At 46.2% G+C, this 23,463-nt stretch overlaps 1 protein-coding gene across 4 annotated transcripts in view; it reads left to right on the forward strand.

The window, feature by feature from the left end:
- Positions 1-23,463, forward strand: part of epha7 (eph receptor A7) — a gene marked incomplete at its 3' end in the record, with an annotated part of 90,009 nt that overhangs the window by 53,919 nt on the left and 12,627 nt on the right. For 3 of the 4 annotated variants that reach the window (XM_080024313.1, XM_080024315.1, XM_080024316.1), the window contains exons 6-8: positions 18,089-18,213; positions 19,330-19,498; positions 21,912-22,020. In XM_080024313.1, the coding sequence (XP_079880439.1) occupies positions 18,089-18,213; positions 19,330-19,498; positions 21,912-22,020 (403 nt within the window). Of the gene's footprint in view, positions 1-18,088; positions 18,214-19,329; positions 19,499-21,911; positions 22,057-23,463 lie in introns of all 4 variants that reach the window. The other variant, XM_080024314.1, reaches the window with a different exon arrangement.

A 23,463-nucleotide genomic window follows, 5' to 3' on the forward strand; every position in this document is an offset into this window, starting at 1 on the left:
AAACAATAATGGTAATAATACTAACAACAATAATTGATAATAATGATTTTTTCTCTCCATCTCCATCATTTAATGATGATGATTATTATTATTATTTAATTTCTTGGTTTATTATTATTATTATTATTATTATTATTATTATTATCAATAATACATTTCTTGGTTTATTATTATTATTATTATTACTAAATAATATAGAATAAAATTTATTAAAATAATAATAAATAAATACACACTAATAATAACAATGAAATAATAATAACAATAACAGGAATAATTATAATAATAATTATATTTTAAAAAAAAAGCTTATTTGAAAAATATATAATACCCTTCCTGGATTCCTTGAACTTATCTGAGGTGACCACCCTAACTATCTATTCGTCATGATTTAATTAAAAAGCCAGAGCCCAGTACGCGCTGTGTGCAAAGTTCCCAACGTCTACAACCTTCACAGAGCGGCCCAGCAAGCCGGGGTTCTGTTGTATTTACTGCACTTTGTCGCATCCACAAGTAAATAGTGTTGAAATGTTGACGTGGAATGGAAAGAGCGACGTCCCGTTTGCTCACACAGCGTCGTGTCGGACGCCGGGCCTGGACGCCGGGCTCTTATTTTGGGAACAGCCCGGCCACCGTCAAGCCAGTGAAAAAGGCGGTGGAACGTCCCGACGCACGTTGATGTCACCGGCGGCCGGGGCCCCAGGGCGCCCCAGGGCGCCCCGCCTCCGCCCCGACCGCGCGGCGTGGAGAAGCCGGGTTCGACCGATCTAAGGACGGCGTCGCCCGCGCAGAGGGGTCCCTGCGTCGGTGCCGTCCGTGATGTGTCGCGGGGGACGCTCGGCAGCGCAGCTCCTCGTGCGGCGGGCTCCGCGGCGCTAGGGCGACCGGGCCTCCGGGCCGCCGCCACCACCGGCTTTGGCCCCCGGGCCCGCCGTGACTCGGTTTCCCCGTCGAGCTGCAGCCTTGGCCCGGATCCTGCAATCAGGGACGGAGCAGACCAGAGCGGCTCCTCGCCAAATTACAGAGGGAGCTCGGCCGGAGCTGAAGAGGGTAGAGCGGCTGCCGGGCCGGATTGGATCAGATTGGATCCCCCCCCCACACACACACACACACCCCCTTCCATGGACCCGGTCCAAGGCCGTGATTAAAGAGCGTAGGAGCCCTGATTAATACGATGTTCTTCCTGATGACAGAGGAATCTGGGTAATGATTGGGACGCTGATGGAGCCTGCCCAGTCCACCCCCCCCTTGGACTCTATTTCAAGGAATGGTGTAGTTTCAGTTTTAGAGTTTTTTAATATTCCTCGTGTCCAAATGCCAAAAGACAAGAGGCATTCGCTGGGGTCTGGGGGGGTCCTGTTGGAAAAACCCAGATAAGTGAAACCCCATAATAATGATAATAATGTGCGGTTGCCTGGGGACCCCAGCAGGCGGTGACCACCCTCCTGTCCGCTCGCCACGCCATGTTTTGTCAATTATCTCACGTTAAAACCCCGGCTCCGCTCCGGTGTCCAGCCGAGGCCGGGGACGGAGGCCTATATATATATATAATATCATGTGTAACATAGATATTATATATGTATATATATAATATCATGTATAACATAGATATTATATATATATATCATGTATAACGTAGATGTTATATATATTTATATATATAATATAAGGTATAGCATAGATATTATATATATATATAATATGTATAACATAGATATTATATATATAATGTTATATATATAATATCATGTATAACATAGATATTATATATATATATATATCATATCATGTATAACGCAGATGTTATATATATATATAAAATATCAAGAATAACATAGATATTATATATATCATATCATGTATGACGTAGATATTATATATATAAGTATACATATCATAACTTCAGAAAGTCACTTCATACTAAAGACATCAAACCAAGTGACACAAATAATAAAAAAGCTTCTAATTTGAACATGACACTGATCCGTCATAAAGAACAGGTGGTTTCTTTGGCGTGTTCTCTCACGTGTTCTCTGACTTATTATTTGGCGTGTTTTAAGCATGTGGGGGGGGGCAGCTAGAGCCTTGGCTGGATATGACGGTTTTAACTTGGCTGGATATTGACGTGTCCCCTTAGCGTGTTCCTTGATGTGTTCCTTTAGGGTGTTCCTTTAGCGTGTTCCTTGATGTGTTCCTTTAGGGTGTTCCGTTAGCGTGTTCCTTGTGTGTGTTCCTTGACATTTCCTTATGTGTGTTCCTTGACATGTTCCTTGACATGTTTCTTTAGCATGTTCCTTGACATCTTCCTTGACATGTGCCACTGTGTTCCTTGACCTGTTCTTTGACGTGTTCCTTTAACGTGTTCCTTGAGTGTGTTCCTTGACATGTTGGTTAATGTGTTCCTTTAGTGCGTTCCTTGACATGTTCCTTTTGCATGTTCCTTGACGTGTTCCTTGACATTTCCTTATATGTGTCCTTGACGTTTCCTTATGTGTGTTCCTTGATGTGTTCCTTGACGTATTCCTTTGGCATGTTCCTTTAGCGTGTTCCTTGAGTGTGTTCCTTGAGTGTGTTCCTTGACGTGTTTGTTATTGTGTTCCTTTAGCGTGTTCCTTGACATGTTCCTTTTGCATCTTCCTTGATGTGTTCCTTGACATTTCCTTATGTGTGTTTCTTGTCGGTTTCTTTAGTGTCCTCGTTGATGTGTTCCTTAAACGTGTTCCTTGACATCTTCCTTGACGTGTTTCTTATGCGTGTTCCTTGACGTGTTTGTTAATGAGTTCCTTTAGCGTGTTACTTGACAGGTTCCTTTTGCATGTTCCTTGACGTGTTCCTTGACATTTCCTTATATGTGTCCTTGACGTTTCCTTATGTGTGTTCCTTGATGTGTTCCTTGACGTATTCCTTTGGCATGTTCCTTTAGCGTGTTCCTTGAGTGTGTTCCTTGAGTGTGTTCCTTGACGTGTTTGTTATTGTGTTCCTTTAGCGTGTTCCTTGACATGTTCCTTTTGCATCTTCCTTGATGTGTTCCTTGACATTTCCTTATGTGTGTTTCTTGTCGGTTTCTTTAGTGTGCTCGTTGATGTGTTCCTTAAACGTGTTCCTTGACATCTTCCTTGACGTGTTTCTTATGCGTGTTCCTTGACGTGTTTGTTAATGAGTTCCTTTAGCGTGTTACTTGACAGGTTCCTTTTGCATCTTCCTTGATGTGTTCCTTGACATTTCCTTATGTGTGTTCCTTGACATGTTCCTTGACATGTTCCTTGACGTGTTTCTTAAGCATGTTCCTTGACGTGTTCCTTTAACGTGTTCCTTGAGTGTGCTCCTTGATGTGTTTGTTAACTTGTTCCTTTAGCGTGTTCCTTTTGCATGTTCCCTGACGTGTTCCTTGACGTTTCCTTATGCGTGTCCTTGATGTATCCTTATGTGTGCCCTTGATGTTTCCCTTTGTGTGTTCCTTTGGCGTGTTCCTTGACATCTTCCTTGACGTGTTCCTTGACATCTTCCTTGACGTGTTCCATTGACGTGTTCCTTGACATCTTCCTTGACGTGTTCCTTTAGCGTGTTCCTTGACGTGTTCCTTGACATTTCCTTATGTGTGTCCTTGACGTTTCCTTATGTGTGTTCCTTGATGTGTTCCTTGACGTATTCCTTTGGCATGTTCCTTTAGCGTGTTCCTTGAGTGTGTTCCTTGAGTGTGTTCCTTGACGTGTTTGTTATTGTGTTCCTTTAGCGTGTTCCTTGAGTTGTTCCTTTTGCATCTTCCTTGATGTGTTCCTTGACATTTCCTTATGTGTGTTCCTTGACATGTTCCTTGACATGTTCCTTGACATGTTTCTTAAGCATGTTCCTTGACGTGTTCCTTTAACGTGTTCCTTGAGTGTGCTCCTTGATGTGTTTGTTAATGTGTTCCTTTAGCGTGGTCCTTTTGCATGTTCCCTGACGTGTTCCTTGACGTTTCCTTATGCGTGTCCTTGATGTTTCCTTATGTGTGTCCTTGATGTTTCCCTTTGTGTGTTCCTTTGGCGTGTTCCTTGACATCTTCCTTCACGTGTTCCTTGACATCTTCCTTGACGTGTTCCTTGACATCTTCCTTGACGTGTTCCATTGACGTATTCCTTGACATCTTCCTTGACGTGTTCCTTTAGCGTGTTCCTTGAGTTGTTCCTTTAACTTCTCTGGCGTGTCTGAGTGCTGAGCCGTGACTAGTGAGCGTGGCACTTCCTCTGATCACCAGCAGGTGGCGGGGGGGGGGGGGGGGGGGGGTTCTATGACATCACCGAGCCCCCTCTGTGGGGGGGGGGGGGGGGGGGGTGTAAATTTGGGCAATTAAGAGGCGTGAATATCAGGCTGTAACATCTTCCATCTTCCTGCCCGGAAAGTTCTCGAGGATTTACTGTGATTAAGTGGAATCAGATGGAGAGAATAAAGCTCCGGGAAGAAGACGAAGAAGGAAGAGAAGTAAAAAAATAAAAGAAGTAAAAGAAGAAAAGAAGAAAAAGAAGAAAAGAAGTAAAAGCTTTATTTACAGACGTGAGCAGCTTCCATCTGGTTCTGACCTTGTCGCTTGTTTCCCCGAAACACGACTGCAACGCAAAGCTTGACGACCCCCCCCCCCCCACATACACACACACACACACACACACACACACACACACACACACACACACACACACACACACTGGCTGGTTGCTGCTCATCGTCAGTGTAATTGCGGTTGCCAGACTCGGTGCCGCGGTCGTGCCGCTTGGCACTCGGTGACATTAACGACATCAAACAGCTCTGGCTTGTTTCGCGCGTCCATTTAAGGAATTAACCTGAAGGATTTCACAAATGATGGGATGGAGAGACCTTCCGTGCTGCTGTTGTGCACTTTTGTCACCTTGTTTAGTTTATTTCCTCTTTTTCTTTTTTCCCACTGGATCCTCAGTGGCTTCAGCCCCACACACACAAACACACAAAGCAAACAGAAACCCATTAGGAGCCTTTTTAAGCACCGGCCTGGTATCCAGGTTGCCAGGTTTCCAGGTTTCCAGGTCATTAGCGGCGACGGGGCGATGTGATGATGACACATGGTTCCGTCTCTTCATACATCACCGTTAGCGCCGTGTGATTACGGGAATCAGCTCCGTCCGCGCCGCGGCGGCTCGGCGGCGGCTCGGCGCCCTCCCTCCGCCGGGGATAAATACGCCGCTGGCGGCTCCCATTCCCGTCTGTCCAGGAGGAATCGGGGCGTTTCGCCAGGTGCCGCCGATGACAGGCCGCCAACCCCTGGAGCCCTAATTTGGAGGGAGCCGCTGAGCGGGTCCTCGACAAGGAGACGGCTTCCCGCCGCCTTGAAGGAGAACTACGCAACAAAGCCGCCCGATGATTTCTGCATCTGTTACACAACCGGGCAAACGCTGTTTTTTACATTATTAGAAACGAGCTCCCTGCCTGCGGGCGGCGAGCGGGCGGCGAGCGGGCGGCGGGCCGCCTCCGTTCCATACACTCCTCCCCCCTCCCCGACGACCTTGGCGGCGAGATGCTGATTTGACGGCTCGGCACTGGTGTGCAGGGCTGTACTTAAGGTGTCAGACACGGGCCGGACGCTCTGCATCCCGCCCCCACCAACAAAAAAACACATCATTTCCCTTCGCCGAACCCGGCGAAGGGAAATGATGGCGTCCTCCCGCCCCTCACTGGAAGGAATGTGCGGCGAGGGGGCGGTGGCGGCTATTCAGGCTCATTCTGCCGCTATCACCTGCAGGATCAGTTTATTCCACCAAGTGCGTTTCCACATGCGAGGAATTTGTCGTAGGGGAAGATCGCTTCAAAAGCTGAACAGAAAAATAAATAAAGAAATAAATTGAAATTTTTATATAAATATAGGTATATAGAGTCATTATTACTGTGTACTAACTTAATTGCAGTCTACAGTGCTATAACAGTGTTATTCCAAAATACTCGGATTATCAGGCTGTGTATTGGTACTCAATACCTTTACGGTATCGACCGAAATAACCGAATACCAAGTCCTATCAAAACTTCTCCAGCCAAACAATACCTGCCTTTAATACTTTTTGGACCCAGATCTAAAACTAAGACTGTTTGCGTGGTTTTGCTCGCAGCCGATCACCGCCGGCGTTTTAGGGTTGGATGCCACGTGTGATTGGTTCACTGCGGCAGCAGCAGCTACAACTGTTTGTTAAAGGACGGTTCACAACTGATCAATTGTCTTCAAACAACAGTCAGGTGTCCGTACCAACAGTGACTCTCATCATTCCTCCTGTACTGGCCGTTTGTATAAAATGACGCCGCCCAAATACTTCATTGTACAGTTTTGTACAGTTATTTGATGAATATTTCATTGAAACACTTTCACAATGTATTTGTGTAAAAAAACGTTTGGATGGGGAGAGGTGGTGGCATACGACACAACTGAACGCTTCCATCCACACGATGGGTATAGTAGAAAAAAAAGGTATTGAAAGTACTCTGCTGGTATCAGTATCACTTTAAGGTACTGGTATCGGTGCTGGTATCGTCATTTTTTTAACAATACCTAGCCCTAGTCTCTATTGAGGGAAGCTGTGCAGGAGTGAGTGATAATTGAATTTGATATCTCTGTTGGAGGATGAGAGACTGGGGTGCGGCGGGGGACGCCGGGGTTTTTAAAAAGGTCCTTGAATCCGGATATAATGAGGTGAAACTCGATGCCCCTGTTGAGCTGTCAGCGCCGAGGCCTCAGATATGGATTAATAATCATCCCGTCGGCGCTGGAGCTGTCAGCCCTATGGAACATGAAAGACCCCGCCTCCGAATCAAGCCGTGGCTAATTGCTTTCAAACGGTGCCGCCTCTGACCTCCCTCGCACCGCCGCAGAAAGGTGTCCCGTGCCCTGGCCCCGGACGCCATTGTTATGCAGGGAGCGCCGCGCCCTCGCCCCGTCAGTCCCTCAAAGTCTATTTTCAAGGGTATTTTCTGCGGCTCCGTCCACCACTTGAAGCGCTCACGTTGAATTACAATCATCGGGAAGGGTGGGGTTCGGGGGTTTGGGGGGGGGTTTCGTTTGGAAACGTTCCTATAGATTACGCCGCCGCCCGATTGACGGACGAGGCGGCGCCGTGGCGCTAAAGTCCGCATGATCTCCCTAATGGACGCCCTGAGAAGGGAATTACACCTTCCCAGTGATCACGCCGGAGCGGGCAGAGTCGTTCTGACGCCTCAGCTCCGGGTTCCTCGGGGAGGGATGTCGTACGTTGCGGAAGCCTCCGCTCCGGGGTGTCACCCGTCGGCGAGATGAGAGCGTCACTTAACCGGGCGGAGTGGCTTGCCACCCGCGGTGGTCCCCGCGCGGGCCTAAGCGGAGGTGACACGGCGCCGCTGGAACGCCCTGTTTGGAGGCCGAAGTGGAAGTGGAAGGGGAGGTCGGCGGCGTCTGAGCCTCGTTCTGTCGATGAGGACAGAGCAACTCCCCTCACATCCATCAAGTCTGGAGAGGTCTATTATGGTCCGCGGTATTTTATCACCTGCTCCGAGCGCTAAAAGGCAGCGCTCCGCCATGACTCCATCTCCTCAGTGCCGCTTTGGACAAAAGCTACGCAGCTGCAGGGTTGGTGCATAGGGGAGAATCCATCATCACAATAACAATCATGTGATCATGAAGTGAGAATGCCCACGTCGGGAGGTCCAACCCGAGGTTCAACGCCTTGAATTGTGCCTTCATGCACAACGCGATTTCAGCCCCAAAACTGGACGGATTTTTGACTCGTCCGTTCGCTCCTTTGAAATACGGAGCAGAACCTGGTCACAGCGCCAAGCCTTCGAGTCCTGATTCTTTCGATTAAGAGATTTAGTGAAGAATGACGAGGGCTGTGGCGTGGATTCAAGGAAAGAGGCTGGAGTGAGTGAGATGGACTCCATGGTCTGGGACTTTGCTTCTTGTGATATCAGGATAGAGTTTCATATAAAGAATAATATAAAGTGAAGTTACACACTTTTCTGAAATACACAGACTCTTCCAACCGTTCTAATCAGTGGTCCAAATATCCACAAATATCTTTTGAAAGCGATCCCCAAAATATTATAAATGTATCAACGGGGGTCGACATTTTTTGCTGTTGATCGATCGTCACCCAATAATCCAATGGATCGGCATTGTTGCTTCTTGTGGGGGGGCCGTTTAGTTCCTGAAAAAACAGCACTTATTTCTTAGGAGCATTAACATTTCCAAACATGTTGTAATAAATCAAATCGATGTTTGTTTTGACAGAGTGAAACAAAGTTGGCAACGTTAACACAAAATAAAACAGACCGGCATCACCCGTCCAGGGCGTCTCTCCGACTGCAATAGCCTCTCCTAACCATCTCAGATATTAAATGTGAAACAACAGAACATTTAAGAATGGTAGTGTTAAATAAATAAAAGGAAATCAAAGACATCAGCGTTGCTTTAAGGGATTTGGCCAAAATGCACTTTTCTGGGACGTTCCCTGTTTATTCTGCTCGTCCCTGTTAAACAAACAAATAAACAACAACATAAAATGTCTGCTCTGTTTGATGTTCACTTGACTTTGTGGAGGTTTGGTTCCAACAAGACGAGAACATTCACCTTGGGGACGGCGGGGGGCTTTGTTTCCAGCGGTGCACGTTCGGATGCACAGCTCGTTGCACAGACGCGCCACTTTTTCCATTAGTGGAAACCGACCGCAATTGCCTCGCAACCGGGCGGGGGCATCATCCGAGGAGTCCAGCTGCTCCTCATGCAGGGAGCGGGTCAAATGGCTGTCTGCACCCACGCTCATAGGGATCCTCCTGCGCACTCCCACGCTTTTTCAGAAGGTCACCATGGTTCCTCTTCTTGACGGGAGGACTATTGGAAGTGTTAGGAACTTCAGTTTATTGGTCAGCTTTGCGTTCGAGGGATCGTGTGGCGTTTAAGCGTAGATTACATTATTTATCTATGTGGCAGTTCCGCCCGCCTCACGTCACCCGAGTGGCGTTTCCAGGTCCCTCCGACGCAGAGACACAGGCAGAGATGTTGCAAACACCAGTTTATCATAGAAAGTGGACAGGTGGAACAAGCCGGGGCAGATAGACACATGTCATGACAATGACATGGGTGATTTACCTGTTTGCTCATTGATTGCTCTGAAGAGCAACAGGTGTACAGCCACCCTGATCCTGGGTCCAATTGCCTAGACCCAAAACATGTGTGGCTGCTTAAACCACATCCCCCCCCCACACACACACACACAACAGTATATTCCTAGGGAAGGTAGATTATTTTCTACATTTTAGAAGAGAATTAACAGCTGCCGATTATGACGTTTTTTATTTTGCGTGTGTGTTGATGACCGTCGTTTGCCCAATTATGAAACAACCGGCCCAGACATATTTATCAATATTTTGCGTTAATTGATGATTTTGTCCAAATCACCCTGACCTCAGGGAGGCCTTGAGATTATACCGATCATCTGTGATTCAAGACTGCGAAACGCACGGCAGGATGAAATCTGGATGATGCGATACGTGATATCATGCAGTATCTCAGCAACAGAATTGAGTTATCACGCAGCCCGAGTGTGTTCTCCACTGAAGCAAACTAAACTAAAGTAACCTTCAAAGCTTGGTGGTCACTGCGGAGGGAGAAGCGTTTTCGACTCCTTGCACAAATTGAATTGGCAAGCACACCACACACGCACACGCGCACACGCGCACACACACTCATATAAACACATAACAGCGTGACCGTTCCTTTACCCGTTGCTCAAATGTCCGTCTCTTATGAGTCGACTATATCCCCCACCCCCTGTTCCTTTCTTCTGGGAGTCATGGTGTCAAGTGGAAGTAATCTTGATTATGTCATCCCTCGTTAGCATCATCCCTCGGGAGCCAGGACCCCGTCGCCGGCGGCGCCGCCGCCAGCCGCCAGTGTTGATGTTTTTATGGACGTTTGGAAAGACGTCTTAACGGCGTTGGAGTACATCACCGTCTATAACGATCAGTCGGGAAGGCGTTCAGGATTTAGTGCTTATAGGAAAACTGTAGAGGATGTAATTGGGGTTGTAAATTGAGCGGGTGTTCACAGAGTGGGGACACATTTTCAATTCACCCAAAATCCCTGCGGAATAAATTCCTTTCCCAGACCCAAAAACGACCCAACAAGTCACGTCTGTCTGACACTTACCGTCTATTCTCGGAGCAACCAAGCATGGGCCGGCGCTATAATATGGGTACGGTGATATGACATGAGATATTGTCCAGATGCTGAACTTCACAGACTGTTGTAGATGTTGTAATCGATGCCTGTTCCTGCTTGGTCCACGGTAAGATCCACATCACTAACGATTGCCTCTCAGATATGTCTTATGAAAGCACCAGTACTACCAAGCATAGGCCGGACGATAAGATATTTCATAGATAATATAGACATTGTGATATTACTAATGATTTTCTTCACAGATATTTGTTATGAAAGCACCAATAGTCAACCCTCCCCCCAAAATATCACCCCATTATTGATACCAAGCCGATACTATCTCGGTATAATATCAATACGGTGATATGACATCACAAACCGTACGCAGATGTCAAACTTCAGAGACTCTTCCAGCTTTTCTAATCAGTCAGGGACCAGCTTGGTTTTAATATCCACATTGCCAATGATATTTATTTTCGAAGCACCAATAGTCATCGCCAAAATATGGTCAAATGATCAATATCAAGGCTGTGGCCGGCTCTCTAAGCCAGCATGGACCGGGCTACTGTGGTTAGAGATGTCATCTAGATCAGTGGTTCTCACACTTTTTTTTTAGGAGTGTACCCCCTCTAAGATCCTTTGCCAGCTATACGGCAGCAATCAAAGAATACTGACATGAATGATGTACTGTATGTGCATCATATGTGTTTTTTTACATTATATATAACCAATATTTTTATATTTAACCAACGCAGTACACCCTGCAGTACCCCAAGGTACCCCTTGTGGTTGATTTGAGGAACCCTGATTGAGATATCAAACTTGATCGATTGTTCTGGCTTTAATCAGTGCTACTAACAAACCTGCTCATAATATCCACATTACGAGGGATATTGCCAAAATACCGTCAAGTTAGCGACATTGAGGTATCAAGTCAAACAATATCAGGATACTTGATTTTGTCAATGCGGCCCAGCCCGACCCGCGGTCGGGCTCCAGACTTCTCGTTTCTCCGCCCTCTTTCACCACCTCCCGTCCCCTGGACTCACTCACATGTTTAATCGGGTTCATTGACACTGACGCTGCGGCTCCGCGCCGCCCTCCCGCCGCTTCCCCGCCCGAGCGGACGTGGAGATCTAGCCCGGGCATCACTTTGAAAAGCCCTCGAACCGCCTCTTTCTCCACCGCCGACGGCCGGTGTGGGCGTCCCGGCCACTCAGCCACGGCTCCAACACGTCGGTGATTAATATCCGAGTTTGTGGCGGCGGCACGGTCCATGAGGCGGACGGGGGGGGGGGTGCAGAGATGGACGCTTATGTAATGAACTACCTCCACTTTGCATTTCATTCAGAGAGAGAGGGAGAGAGAGAGGGAGAGAGAGGGAGAGAGAGGGAGAGGATATTAAAAAAAAATGTCGTCTAATGTATTCAGGAGATATTCAAATGAGACTCGATTTTTTTTTTTTTGGATCAGTTGGCTTTACAGGAGGAAGGTGTTGGGGGTGGGGGTCACGACACATTTTATAATTCCGGTGAATGAATCCGCCCGAACCCCCCGCCCCCACCCAACAGGTCTCTTGAAGAGCAGTGTGGCAGTAATACAATTTTACAATTTTCTGCGGCGCTGAGCTCCACAGGTACGCAGGCAGCCAGCGAGCGGCCGGCTGGCGCTGCGTGCCTGATATTAACTATGTCATTAATGGCTGTCACAGAGCGCGGGCTGAGTAATCCACAGGGAAGACGGGGATGGATTGCCAGGTCGGAATTAACCCTCAACCTCCGGGATCGCTCGCTCGCAACGGCGAAGGGAAGCCGGGCGAATTGTGAGGCGGAGCTTGGGCTCCCCATGGGGGACTCGGCGAAAAGGATCCCGGCCGTCCCGACTCGTCGCCCTTCCTGGTCAAAAGCGAAGTGTCGGGGCGGAATGTAGAGAATCGGTCGCATTCAACTGGAGCGGAGTCTCGGTTCGGCCTGCGAGTCGCAAACCAAACGGAACAAACGACTCTTCTGGGCGGAGTGACTCCAGACTCCCGACTCATTTAAAACGATTAGTTCGGTACTAGCGAATCGGTCGCAGGTCTTGCACGGGTGGTCCACAAACGAGCGTCGTTTTTTTAAAACCCACCTTCCGTAATGAGAATAACCAGCTCCACACACCGATCTAATGACGTCTGGCAACACCGAGGGATCTGCCTCCCGGGGAGCGAGTGATGGGGAGCATGGAGGGTGGAGGGGATGGAGGTGGTTGGAGGAGGCTGAGTCATTGCTGCCGGAGCCCCGGGGCCGAAGAGGGTAAATGGGGCAGAGCCGGTGACGGGGCCGGTGGCGGGGCCGGCATCAGGCTCCGCCGCGGAGGGCTCCGGCCCGGATACCTTAAAAAAGAACAGTTTTATTATTACATTTATTTTTTTAAATTATTTTTATGGTTGTTGTTGTTTTAGATTATGACGCTCGTTCGCATTACTCATATTTTTCTGGCAATATATGGAAAAAAAACGGTGACAAACACTTTACAAAGAAGGAAACAGATTGAGCAAATGACAAAGATATGAATCATATGTTAATTTAAAAATTTTAATTTTTAGTTTGCTACCGTTGCCACAAGGTTATTTATTTATTTATTTGTTAATATTATTCTATACTATTTATATTTCTTTGTTCATTTTAAGGCTTATTGCATATTGCACATATGATTATTACGCATTAATTAAGTGTCGATCCATCCATCATCCATCCACCCATCCATCCATCATCCATCCATCTTCCATCCATCCAACTACCCCAAAAAAAGCCGGCGTCTAATGTATTCAGGATATATTCAAATGAGACTCCATCCATTCATCCACCCACCGATCATCCATCCATCCACCCACCCACCGACCTATCCATCCATCCATCCATCCACCCCACCCACCCGCCGATCCATCCATCCATCCACCCATCCACCCACCCATCTATCCATCCATCCATCTGAAAGTCTCTCTCTCAGGTTCTTTCTAAAATCACTACCCAACAATCTGACCTCCATCCTCCTCGGTCCAGACTTCCATTGTTTTTTGTAACTTTTATAACAAGTAAAAAAAAAAAAAGGAAGAAAAAACAGCTAAATTGGAGCTGGTGGACGGTTCCAACCCCTGGAAAAAGAGGAAAGAGAATCTCTCTCCATTTCACACCTGCTCTGCAGCTCTAAGAGTCGTTCTGTGAGGAGCATCGCTCATCATGTCCCAGTTTGCAGCAAAGAGGACGAGGCTCCGACCGCAACCAAAAAAAATACATCTGGATTATTATGGGGTGGGCTGACCAATAAGAACCGTACAAATATACTGTATAACAATACAACTTTTTAAAAGATACGTCTTTTAATGAATTCACAAAATAACTGCTGCAGTGCACCGTCACCGCTGGGCTTCCTTTCAACTTCACTGCGTATACAGTATATCGCAAGCTTTTTTGTTTCTTGTGTAATTTTAAGTTTATTCTTTTGGTTTATTGTTTGTTGTTAGCGTTATGTTTTATTGTTGTTTATTTCTATTTTGTTGAGGTTCCTTGTATATTTCCAAATTTACTGCCTTGTAGTTCATTTCTAGATGTATTATATTATATATCGATCAGCCACAACATTAAAACCAGCACCAATAACACCAATATTGTGGAGCTCCCCCTGTTGCCGCCAAAACAGCTGTGAGGTGGAGGCATGGACTCCACCAGACTCTGAAGGTGTCCTCTGGTATCTGGCACCAAGACGTTAGCAGCAGATCCTTTAAGTCCTGGGAGTTGGAGGTAGGGCCCCCATGGATCGGGCTTGTTGTTCCAGCACATCCCATAGATGCTCCATCGGATCGGACCCTAACCCCGCCCACCCACATGATGTAGAAGAAAATGTGATTCATCAGACCTCCACCTTCTTCCATTGCTCCATGGTCCAGTTGTGACGCTCACGTGTCCATTGTAGGTGCTTTCAGGGGTGGACAGGGGTCAGCATGGACACTGTGAGCTCCCATACGCAGCAAGCTGCCCTGCACTGTGTGTTCTACACCTTTCTATCAGAGCAACATTCACTGTTTCACCACTTTGTGCTACAATAGTTCTTCTGGGGGATCGAACCAGATCGGCTAGACTTCACTCCCCACGTGCATCAATGAGCCTTAGGCCCCATGACCCTGTGGTCGGTTCAGCGGTCGTCCTTCCTTGGACACTTTTGGTAGTAAGCACTGCAGAGCAGGAACAGCCACAAGACCTGTGCTTGTGGAGATGCTCTGACCCAGTCGTCCAGCATCACAATGTGCTCCTTGTCAAAGTGGCTCAGATCCTGACCACGCCCATTTTTCCTGCTTCCAACACATCAACTTCAGGAACTGACTGTTCACTTGCTGCACGATATATCCCAGCCCTGGTGCCATTGGAACCAGATGATCAATGTTATTCACTTCACCTCTCACTGGTTTAATGTTGTGGCTGATTGCTGTAGGTTGCCAATTAGTTTTAAAATTTTTATTATTACTAGTTCATTATTATTACCATCTATCCATCTCTCTCTAGAAATACAGGAGCGAGGGACCTTTTCTTTCAGTTGTGTTAATCTCTAACCCCAGAAGTCTATAATTCTGGTCCGGTCCTTGAGTCCGTTTCACTCTTTATCGACTTCAGTAGGAATCCAGTTCAATTTGTCGGCAGCTTAATCTTCCGATAACGGCCTTGTGTTGTGACTCGGGGTGAAAACTTAATCGTTTCCTTTGAGGAAAAATGGGGGGAAAGAAGGGATCGTCTGTCCGAGTAGCCTGGTGTTTTGGGGACGTGTCACAACAAGCGGTTAGCGTGACGAGCTAGCCCGCTAACTCTCCGCCGCCAGGAATGTCAATGAGGGCTAATGAGTCTCTAATCCGGCCGGAGTCATTAGCGGGCGGGTCGGACCAAAACAATGCGGGGGTCACCGGGCATTAGAGGATCCGCCCGGGGTCCACGCCCTGGCGGGTCAGGGCACATGGCGGCGACACACACCAAACAGATTACTTCCCGCCGGTTAATGGAGGCCATTTTCCATTCTTTTAATAGAGTCATCGTGGACGGCTTTGAGACTAATTCCTGGAGGCGTGGTGTTATAACGTGACGTCATTAACCCAGACTGGTACTTTGAACGTCCACTTTGGTGCAGATGTAGTAGTACCAGCTAGACTAGAAAAGACTAGAAAAGTGCTTTATAACATGCAGACTATTTACCATCTGTGGAGGTTATGAATGAAGTGGAGGTTATGGAGGTGGTGATGTCGTGAATGTTATGGAGGTGTTGAAGTTTACGAAGGCTATGCAGGTTATGAATGTTACAGTATGGAGGTTATGAATGACCAAAAATAGAAGCAAACCAGCCGAAGCTGGAAATGCAGGTTTTGACCGTTTCCAAGTGTCCTTTGTACATTTTCATGGACTCTTTCATCTTTCCTTACGATGAAGTACTTTAAGACGCTGACCTTGTACATTCTTACCAAAGATATTTGAAAAAAAAGGTGAAACAAGAACTTTGGTAGATTTGGAATGCTATTTTTTGTGAAGCTAATTCTAAATTAAGATAAGACATGAATAAAACGTTAGCATGGTGTTTACTATTTTGGGCTAATTTGGTTGTAATTTCTCACGTTACACTGACGACAATATATTGTAGTTCAAAATGTGGACTTTGGTAAATACATTTGAAAAGAAGGATAAAATAAAAAACACCACAATATGTCAATATAAAATCAACTTTCTTGACCGTTATTATCATTGAACGGCATTAAATACAAAACAACAACAAAAAAAAGGAAAATTGTTCAGTCATTTATTTTTTATTTTTTTACTCTTTTTGTGTATTTTTTTTTTTTTGTTAACTGTGGATCAACGAGTATCTGTTACCGGGTCGTACGTCCCCTGCATCGCACTTTCAACTCGCTAAGACACCGTGTAATTAAAGCCTTTGGCCCGTGGTGCAGGATGACTCATCTGAATTTCTGAGTGTTTTTGGTTGTGTTTCGGGGCAGAATGGACACGTAAGCATAATTTTCAAGCGAGCTCCATCTCCTCAGAGTATAGACTGGTCATGCAAAACTTTCACAGTTTGCCTTTTTCTTAACTTGTTTCTTTTCGCACGGAGGTGGAAAATCTGGGTCCAGAAACTTTAATCCACAACACGAATCGCAAAGTGCTTTACATTGGCCGAGGGTGTTAAAATATTAACTAAGTAAACATGGGTAAATTAAAAAATAAACAAATGAATCAAAATAATACAAAAAAATACAAAAAACTGTTAAAATATTCTAAAAACTAAAAGAAAACATCAATTTTGTTTTTAATTGTTTTATATATTTGCAGAGCTGGAAAGTCCAGGTTCAGCAGAAAGTCAAATTCAAATACCGGAGCTAAAACATGGAAACAGGATTTCTGGTTCTGAACCTGGAATCCAGCATGTCTTTCTTTTTCTCCCCCTCCTCCCTGTCTCTCTCTCTCGCTCTCTCTCTCTCTCCTTCTCCCCCTCCTCTCCCTCCTCTCCCTCCTCCCTGTCTCTCTCTCTCCTTCTCCCCCTCCTCTCCCTTCTCCCTGTCTCTCTCTCTCCTTCTCCCCTCCTCTTCCTCCTCCCTGTCTCTCTCCTTCTCTCCCTTCTCCCTGTCTCTCTCTCTGTCCTTCTCCCCCTCCTCCCTGTCTCTCTTTCTCTCTCTCTCCTTCTCCCCCTCCTCTCCCTTCTCCCTGTCTCTCTCTCTCTCCCCCATCTCTCCCTGTCTCTCTTTCTCTCTCTCTCTCTCTCTCTCTCTCTCCCCCTTTCTCCCCCGTCTCTCTCTCTCCCCCGTCTCTCCCTCCCTCCCTGTCTTCCTGCAGGGGATGGGGCAGCGTGGGCTGGTTCCACTGTGGTTGCTGTTGGAATTAACTGCTGTGAATTGTCATTCATAATATTCATCATAATATACATGTCGCTGGCTTCCATCTTCCCGTGCGCACGGCGTAATTAAAATTTTGATCATGAGGTGTAAACATTTAGAGGAGGAGGCGTGAATATTCATCAGCTCACTGAGCGGGAGGGGGAGGGATGTGGCTGATTGGTCCAGTGTGTGTGTGTGTGTGTGTGTGTGTGTGTGTGTGTGTGTGAGAGATTATATGTTTGTTTGTTTGTTTGTTTGTTTGTTTGTTTGTGTTACAATAAACCTCTGAAACAATGGATTCCCAAAACGCCACAAAGAATGAATCCAAGATTATTTGAAAGATGGAATATGGAGTAGCGAATGCCTCTGTCTGTCTGTCCGTCTGTCTGTCTGTCCGTCTGTCTGTCTGTCTGTCTGTCTACAGTATCTATCTGTCTGTCTGTCTGTCTGTCTATCTGTCTATCTATCTATCTATCTATCTATCTATCTATCTATCTATCTATCTATCTATCTATCTATCTATCTATCTATCTGTCTGTCTGTCTGTCTGTCTGTCTGTCTGTCTGTCTGTCTGTCTGTCTGTCTGTCTGTCTGTCTGTCTGCCTGCCTGCCTGCCTGCCTGCCTGTCTACAGTATCTATCTGGCTGTCTATCTACAGTGTATCTATCTATCTGTCTGTCTGTCTGTCTGTCTGTCTGTCAACAGTGTCTGTCTGTCTGTCTGTCTGTCTACAGTGTTTGTCTTTCTGTCTCTCTGTCTACAGTGTTTGTCTGTCTGTCTGTCTGTCTACAGTGTTTGTCTGTCTGTCTACAGTGTCTGTCCATCCATCAAAAAATAGATTCTGGGAGAGTGGGGGGGGTGTGGTCAAACAGGTGGTGACCTGCTGGTCAGGCTCCTCCATTAGGGCGGGGGGGCACCTGGAAGGAGGGAGCAGAGACGGAGGAGGGCTCGTGTGCCGGTTTGAGTTCCCTGCCCGACTCCACCAACTGACGGTGCAACGTTTTTTCCCTGTGGCCCCCCAGCTCCGTCGCAGGGCAGCGAGGTGATCAAGGAGAAGGTGCAGCAGCGCAGCGTGGAGCTGTCCTGGCAGGAGCCTCAGCAGCCCAACGGCGTCATCACCGAGTACGAGATCAAGTACTACGAGAAGGTGGGTGGAGCAGGCTGCACCGCGGGCACCGACCCCGCCCGGGTGGAGGCGGGGCGGTACTCGGGTCCCGATGCGATAATATTGTATTGTACAATATTGTGTGTGTGTGTGTGTGTGTGTGTGTGTGTGTGTGTGTGTGTGTGATTCGAATTGTCCAACCAATCAAGAGCTGGAAAACTGTTCAGCGCAGAAGAAAATAGGAAAGTGGATGCAAACTGCAGAACCCAAAAGTCTTTACAATAAAAATATAATGATAATAAAAAAAATATATATATATTTATTTATTTATATGATAATATGAATTAAATATAAGAAATGAATGCGCAGCAGTCAGCTCAGGGGATCAGAGGTTAACTGCGTTTCAACAGAGGGTTCATGGATCAACGAGGAGGAGGAGGAAAGGCGCCGTGCATTCCTCTGCAAGCGCCGCAGATATTTCCTATTTCCTGTTTCCTCTGCGGGAGCGGAGCTGCAGGCGAGGCTCCCGTTTAAAATGTGAACATCACAAACAGAAGTATAATAACACATTCCAAGGCCAGTACACTGGCTGCATGCGCCGCGGCCGGACACACTAAATAACAATATGTTTCACTGCTTCTATTATAGAAATGGAGAGATTGGAGAAAACCCTGACGAATATAATGCATTGTTTAAAAAGAAGAGGTGATGGATGGAAAACCATTTTATAAGTAAATATCCCAATAATATTGTAAGTAATAATGTAATAATAGTAAGACAGGATGTTATTGCTGGTGTTATGGATTATGAACCATATTGTGGTTCCTTTTGTCAAGTAATAATAATAATAATAATAATAATAAAAATGATAATAATAATAATAATAATAATAATAATTATAAGAAGAAGAAGAAGAATAAGAGTAAAAATAATGATAAGAATAAGAATTCAAATAATAAAATAAAGAAGATGCGAAATGAACTAAAGTATAAAATAAATATTATGCTTAATTTCAGTTTTGGGTCGTCCTTTAAGGTCAGTACTATCGTCATCATGTTTTTCACATGGTGAACATGGTGTAACATCAAGTCCAACGCTTCCATTTAATAAAGTCATGTTTTGGATTATGAACATGATCAAGTATAACCTCCCCTGCAGGACCAGAAGGACCGGGTCTACTCCACGGTTCGCTCCAGGTCCTTGTCGGCCGTGGTCCACAACCTGAAGCCCAGCACGTCCTACGTCTTCCAGATCCGGGCCTTCACGGCGGCCGGCTACGGGACCTACGGGCCCCGGCTGGAGATCACCACCAAGGAGGATGCCTCAGGTAGGGAGGGCGGAGCTCGGAGGGCGGAGGTGTGAATGGGGGCCCTGTGGTCTAACGGAGGGGACACGCCCATGTCCAAATATGGACTTCCTGGATCAAAGGAGGAAGTGAATGGTGGAAGTAAATCTGAACCTGTGTCCTCTGAATGAGATACAAAGACAAAAGAGAGAGAGAGACAGGGAGAGAGAGAGACAGAGAGAGAGACAGAGAGAGAGACAGAGAGAGAGATGGAACGACAGAGTGCAGGAGGGACGGGTGGTGGTTCTATTTTTGCACTTGGTCCCCATGCGCTGGTTCCGAAAGTGGGTTTAATAATCCCAGACGGAGAGATGGTGTCCTTCATCTCCAGAAGGAAGACAGGAAGACAGAAAGACAGGAAGAGATGAAGAGAGGACGGCAGGAAGACAGGGAGAGATGAAGACAGGAAGACAGAGACAGGAAGAGATGAAGAGAGGAAGACAGGAAGAGATGATGACAGGAAGAGATGAAGAGAGGAAGACAGGAAGAGATGAAGACAGGAGACAGGAAGAGATGAAGAGAGGACGGCAGGAAGACAGGAAGAGATAAAGACAGGAAGAGAGAAAGACAGGAAGAGATGAAGAGAGGACGGCAGGAAGACAGGAAGACAGGAAGACAGGAAGACAGAGACAGGAAGAGATAAAGAGAGGAAGACAGGAAGAGATGAAGACAGGAAGAGAGGAGGACAGGGGAGGAAGACAGGAGACAGAGACAGGAAGAGATGAAGAGAGGAAGACAGGAAGAGATGAAGACAGGAAGAGAGGAGGACAGGGGAGGAAGACAGGAGACAGAGACAGGAAGAGATGAAGAGAGGAAGACAGGAAGAGATGAAGACAGGAAGAGAGGAGGACAGGGGAGGAAGACAGGAGACAGAGACAGGAAGAGATAAAGAGAGGAAGACAGGAAGAGATGAAGACAGGAAGAGAGGAGGACAGGGGAGGAAGACAGGAGACAGAGACAGGAAGAGATGAAGAGAGGAAGACAGGAAGAGAGGAAGACAGAGCGACAGGAAATGGTGAAGACAGGAGGACAGGAAAAAGGAAGACGGGAAGACAGAGAGACAGGAAGAGAGGAAGACAGGAAGAGAGGAAGACAGGGAATCAGTAAGACAGGAAGAGAGGAAGGGAAGAAAGAACATTTTTCTGTTTTATTTTATCTTCCCTCTGTGAACAGATTGTATCATTTATTTTTATTTGTCATCACATTCTACATTTTTCTGTTTTTTTAGGTTATATTCTTTATATTCGTTATATATGCTGTAAGTTATATATTTAGGTTATATTCTTTATATTTGTTATATATACTGTAAGTTATATATTTAGGTTATATTCTTAATATTTGTTATATATACTGTAAGTTATATATTTAGGTTATATTCTTTTTATTCGTTATAACTAGGTTATATATTCAGGTTATATTCTTTATATTCGTTATATATACTGTAAGTTATATATTTAGGTTATATTCTTTATATTTGTTATAACTAGGTTATATATTCAGGTTATATTCTTTATATTCGTTATATATGCTGTAAGTTATATATTTAGGTTATATTCTTTATATTCGTTATATATACTGTAAGTTATATATTTAGGTTATATTCTTTATATTCGTTATAACTAGGTTATATATTTAGGTTATATTCTTTATATTCGTTATAACTAGGTTATATATTTAGGTTATATTCTTTATAAACTTAACTTACTTATACTGTAGGTTATATATTAAGGTTATTTTCTTTATATTCGTTATATATACTGTAGGTTATATATTTAGCTTATATTCCTTGTATTTGTTGTATAAGCTGTGTATAACTGTCCGTTCAAATGTTTTATTTACATTTAAACCTTTCAATAGAACTGAGACCGCGTTCGCTTCGCTGCGTTTCTTCTGTCATTTGTTCCTTCTAAACCGCGCTGTCGCTGCATTATGAATTATGAAAACGTCCAAAACACGACGAGTCTAAAAACAGCTTCTGCTCCAAAACCTAAAGCCAGTGACTCAGCGTGACTTCATCAACTCATTTAAGAGAATAAAAGAGGAATGTCAGCACTCCGCTTCCCCTTCAGCGCCGCCTTTCCGACAATACATCCATGTTACTGTGAAATCAATAAAGGTCACTGGGTCCCGGGTTCTGGGTCCAAGGTCCTGGGTCCTGGGTCCTGGGGCCCTGGGTCCTGGGTCCTAGGTCCTGGGTCCAAGGTCCTGTGTCCTGGGGCCCTGGGTCCTAGGTCCCGGGTCCTGGGTCTTGGGTCCCGGGTCCCGGGACCTGGGTCCTAGGTCCTGGGCCCAGGGTCTTGGGTGGTCCTGGGTTCCGGGTTCCCAGGCCTCAGGTCCTCGGGTTCCGGTCCGTCTGCCCCGAAGTTGACCCTGTGTGGTTCTCTCTCCTCCTCAGCCGCCATTGTGTCCACAGAGCAGAACCCGGTGATCATCATTGCGGTGGTGGCCGTGGCTGGGACCATCATCCTGGTCTTCATGGTGTTCGGCTTCATCATCGGGAGAAGGTACGCTCTCGCCGGCCCCGTTGACTCCCCGCTCCTGTGAGTCTCCGCTGGTCCCTCAGTCCCCTTGTCCATCAGTCCCCCACTCCACCACTCCATCACTCCATCACTCCATCCCTCCAACACATCATCACTCCCCCAGTCCACCACTCCACCAGTCCAACACTCCACCACACCACCAGTCAACCACTCCACCACTCCACCAGTCCAACACTCCACCAGTCCATCACTCCACCAGTCCATCAATCCACCGGTTCATGACTCCATCAATCCACCAGTACCACCAGTCCATTGGTCCGTTAGTCTACCACTCCACCAGTCCATCAATCCATCACTCCACCACTCCACCAGTTGATCAATCCACCACTCCATCACTCCACCAGTCCATCAGTACATCTGTTCATTAGTCCACCAGTCCATCACTCCATTGATCCACCACCCCACCAGTCCACCACCCCACTAGTCCACCAGTCCACCAGTCCACCACCCCACCACCCCACCAGTCCATCAATCCATCAGTCGTGAACCTGCACGTCTAATCAAGTTGATGTCTAATTCCATGTTCAGTGTGTCCATCAAGCTGCATGCTGCATCAATTTTGGCTCATTACTACTTGTGATCGATGTAATACTTGTAATACTTGTGATCGATGTAATACTTGTAATACATGTTGTTCTGTGACTTGTGCTGAGATATGAGCTTTATCTGCCGTCCACTACATGGGCCGCACTGCTAGTGGGAGAAATGCATTGTGGGTTAGTTCCCTTTTGAGGTTGTAAAGAGGGATGCATCGAAACTGGTATCAACCACACTTTCATGTCACATCTGATTCTGTGAATCATTGACGCAGACATTACTCCCATCCATAGTTTTCGAGTGCTTGCATTCATCTCTGGGTACTTGGCCAGAACCCAAACGTAGAGGTCATTAAATTCAGGATTAAACAGTTAGTGCTAGGAGCTGATTAAGCTCGTCTGCACCTCTGGGTCGCTCTAATTAGAGAATCCAGATGGTCGTCTGAAAATAGGGAACCTCTGGACCTGGAAGTTCTAGCTCTAGAGCTGGAAGTTCAAGCTCTGCATAAAAGTGACTTGGTAAAAAACGGTAGAAATGGTATCGGTGCATCCCTCAGATTGGGGTTGGGGTTAGGGTTAGCGTTAGGGTTGGGGTTACCAATTACCAGCTGACCCATCACTGGCTTTGGCAGTGTATGTTATTTGATATTCATTCTACATTACTTGACTTTAGTTCCCAGTCTTTTTACAAAGCGTCAAACAACAACAAGCCTTGTTTTAACCTTAGAGACATGTTATGAAGTGGATCACGGTGAAGACACTCCAGCATCGATCCCATCACAAGCTTTCCCAGAATGCATTGCACTGCAGAAGCTGCAATTTGCTTCAAGCGCGTCTTACATTTCATGCTCTGTTCAGGATCTCGCCTGGA

The sequence above is a fragment of the Zeus faber genome (genome assembly GCF_960531495.2).
Source record: "Zeus faber genome assembly, chromosome: 2".
Classification (NCBI taxonomy): Eukaryota; Metazoa; Chordata; class Actinopteri; order Zeiformes; family Zeidae; genus Zeus; species Zeus faber.